Below are 3,328 nucleotides of genomic sequence, written 5' to 3'. Positions count from 1 at the left end.
TTGACATTTAAATTATAATATAAAAATAAAATGCAGGTCAACTCGTGCAGATGTGCACGAGGGTCTGATCGCTTAATATAAAAAATCAGAGGACAGGAACAATGGTAGTTGGTGCGAGTGGTCGTTGTGAACGGTGCTTTAGTGGCTCGAATCGAAATCAATAAGCCGATTATTGGTCGGGCTGAACGGAGATTACATTGCTTTGAATTGACAACCCGACACACAGGCTCCGCGCGCGCCGATTGAATTTCGCGGACTTTCGAGACGGCCGGACGTCCGCTCCGGTTCCTTTTTTCAGGTCCGATAGCGTAAAATCACGCTCAATGTAATCCTCGCGGACACTCCGCGAAGAATCGACCTTTTGTGCCACGGCGCAGCCCGGCCAAGTTTCAAGCTATTATGCGACCACGTTATTTGCTTACACGTCGGTGAACAATGGAAAACAGCGGCGCGCGAAGGGAAGAAAAAGACACGAGCCAACTGGAAGATTGTAGACGAAGAAAACTAGTAAACTCGTACTTTTATTAACTCCGTCGAACCGTTCAACATTAAACGAGAAATTTTATTGAAACAAGTGTCTTAAAAGTTTTGCAAAGAGGACAATGAACTAAATAATAATTAAAATATGCCTTCTTATACACAACACAAGAATGAAGACAGAAAATGTAGAATAAAAGAGAATATCTAAATACCGAAATTTAATACTATCCCTCAAATCTTTAGGCACCCGCATGTCCTTGTTGACACAAGTTTGTAACACAAACAATCCAGTATTGTCTGTGTCAATGTTAACCACATGTTCGAATACACAATAATACGAATATCTGAATTGAAGCATTCGGCGCAGATTGATAAAAAAGCACGTATAGAAACTTCTGCCCTTTTAATTCCTTTATAAAATCATCGACTAGTGTTACATTTTTAAAAGTCACACTCAATCAAGAAAGAAACTCTGACATTTGATGTGGGAAGAGGCAACTCGAATATTTAAATGTTACGAGTGAAAACGTGTTTCTCTCTAAAAGTAATTTGTTATCTGACAGATTAAAAGCACTATATTCGTTCTTCGATAAGCGGTACAAATATCTGTATATCTGACAAGTGTTGGCGGAATTATATGCAACGGTCAGCCGTTAGAGATATTTATCAAAATACTGGAAAGCGTACTGAAACATCGACACACGTGAAATTATTTCGACGAAAATTATTTCATCGTCCTTCGAAATCAATGATTTTTTACAGTACAAGATATTTTATAAAGTATTAAACGNGATACGTACAAGGCTGCAACTGCGTTCAAATTGGCTCAAGTAATTATTTCAATGATTTATACCATTTGGTATAAACATAATCTATTGACTGGTGTAATGTGTGCAGATAAGAGAACTAATTAGATTAAAGATGAGAAACAACTATAGTCGCAGTTACAAGGACATGAGAAAATTCACGAGGATGGTAGACAGATTGGGGGAACGGCAACGTAAAATTCATGGGAAAATTCAGAACCTTGAAAGCATGTACGATTGGGACGTGAAGAAGTTTCAAACAAAGTTTGGACCTCTGCGCGTGAAAACGTTTAAAAACCTTAGAATAGGTGAGAAAATGATGTTTCAAGACCAGAGGTTGAAGACACGATTCGCTAAACGGGTAAGAATTCTTATTTCACGGTCGCAGATTTTATAAACGATAATAACTGCTCATATTTATTTTCTAATATTAGGTGTGTCACATTGACCATAAAAATATGACAGAATGTACAAAATACGTAGATAAATGGATAAAGATTATGGAAAAACCTACTCTTAAGTGATTATGACAAATACAATGATTAAATGAATAAGAGTACGAATGGAGTTAATTTAAGTAAGCGAAAATTGCGTAGACGCTTGATAAAAGAAAACAGACTTGTAATGTAAAGAACAAACTGTACAATACAAATTAAGCAACTTGTATAGGTACAGAATTAATCTAGATTTGCATGTAAGTCTGAAACGTATAGAATGAGTATAAAATAGTAATAATCTTATTGTTAAGTATTAAATGTAAAAAGTAAATGTTAAATAAATTAATAAAAACTGATTTACCAACGATAATATCGTAGACCTGGCCATACTCATTGACAAACCTTGTTTTATGCATTAATTATATCGGAAACATCGTTAAGTAAAGTTATGCACGGCACGCGGTAACTGCATCAATACAGTCAGAAATTACCGGCAGCATTTCAGTAACGATATTAAGTCATCTTCAATTCATTTCTTGTGCCGCGTTAAGAAACTCGCGTTTCTCACCGCGAATTCGCGTTAGTCGAATTTTAGTAATGCGACTATATAAGAGATAGATAGGTAAGCAGAACAGAACAATTTCCCGAGTGATTATCCGACGGACGAAATATCTCAGAGGAAAGCAGAAATTATCGTACAACATCTCGAACTCATTTAAGAAAATACGACGCTCGTAAAATCTGTCTCGCTTGTAGAACGTACAATGTACGATGTGTCAGTCGCGATTATTTATAACAAAATCTATTTCCACGTGTCAGTAATAATGCTATTTTAACACGGTTACGATCGATTCCGAGGGAGAAAATACAATAACTGATTTCTAAGAATGCACGGGGAAGATTTCACACGCGTCATCCCCCTGCGTACGACGTAGCATGAGAATACAGCCACAGAATTATATTTATAGTCAACTTAAACTATACATATAGATCTTTCAATTAAATTGACAGTGTTATTGTCTCTTTTCGTTAAATCATCGATGAATTTTTATATGCTTATAATAAATTCGAATGTGCAACTGCGTACCTGTGCTTAATGCGTCGCGCCGTTGCGAGGTCATTCACGGTTGTCCTTGTCCCATCGTCCTTCGTCCCACTGCATCGAAAATCACGCACAGTTTGAATTTACACACTTTTCTCTTTACGAATTAAATACGTAACACGACACCACGCCGCAGTAGCAACGGTGGTCGCCAAAAGCCGGACACTATTAGGAAACTAGGAAACACAAGGAGCACGTACTTCTCCGCTCCGGTCCGGCCGAGTAATGGACGCTCCGAGTACCATCTAGCGCCATCTGTGGACAAACGCAGGCAATATCGTTAGCTTGGTAGATACAATAAATATAAATCGCAAATTATTCCATATGAAAATCGTACTAAAATAATATTCCATTTATATTTGAAGGATATTTTATTATAAATAAGTATGTACAACACAACATATGTGTAACTGGTATATGAGATAATAAATGCTTCGTTCAAGACCTTCAATAGCCGTGATCGTCTAGTGGTTAGGACCCTACGTTGTGGCCGTAGTAACCCA

At 37.2% G+C, this 3,328-nt stretch overlaps 1 protein-coding gene across 1 annotated transcript; it reads left to right on the top strand.

Annotated features, from left to right (window-relative positions):
- Positions 1-1,377: 1,377 nt before the first annotated feature.
- LOC108622705 (uncharacterized) lies at positions 1,378-1,900 on the top strand (the record flags this gene model as incomplete). The annotated part of the gene is made up of 2 exons (XM_018020764.2): positions 1,378-1,647; positions 1,721-1,900. Coding segments are annotated over 2 exons (360 nt in total), but the record flags the coding sequence as incomplete, so codon positions are not given.
- Positions 1,901-3,328: the final 1,428 nt, after the last annotated feature.

The sequence above is a fragment of the Ceratina calcarata genome, unplaced genomic scaffold (assembly GCF_001652005.2).
Source record: "Ceratina calcarata isolate Rehan_Ccalc_2016 unplaced genomic scaffold, ASM165200v1 scaffold2335, whole genome shotgun sequence".
NCBI lineage: Eukaryota > Metazoa > Arthropoda > Insecta > Hymenoptera > Apidae > Ceratina > Ceratina calcarata.
The sequence above is the reverse complement of the archived record's forward strand: the minus strand, read 5'-3'. Positions and strand labels throughout refer to the sequence as shown.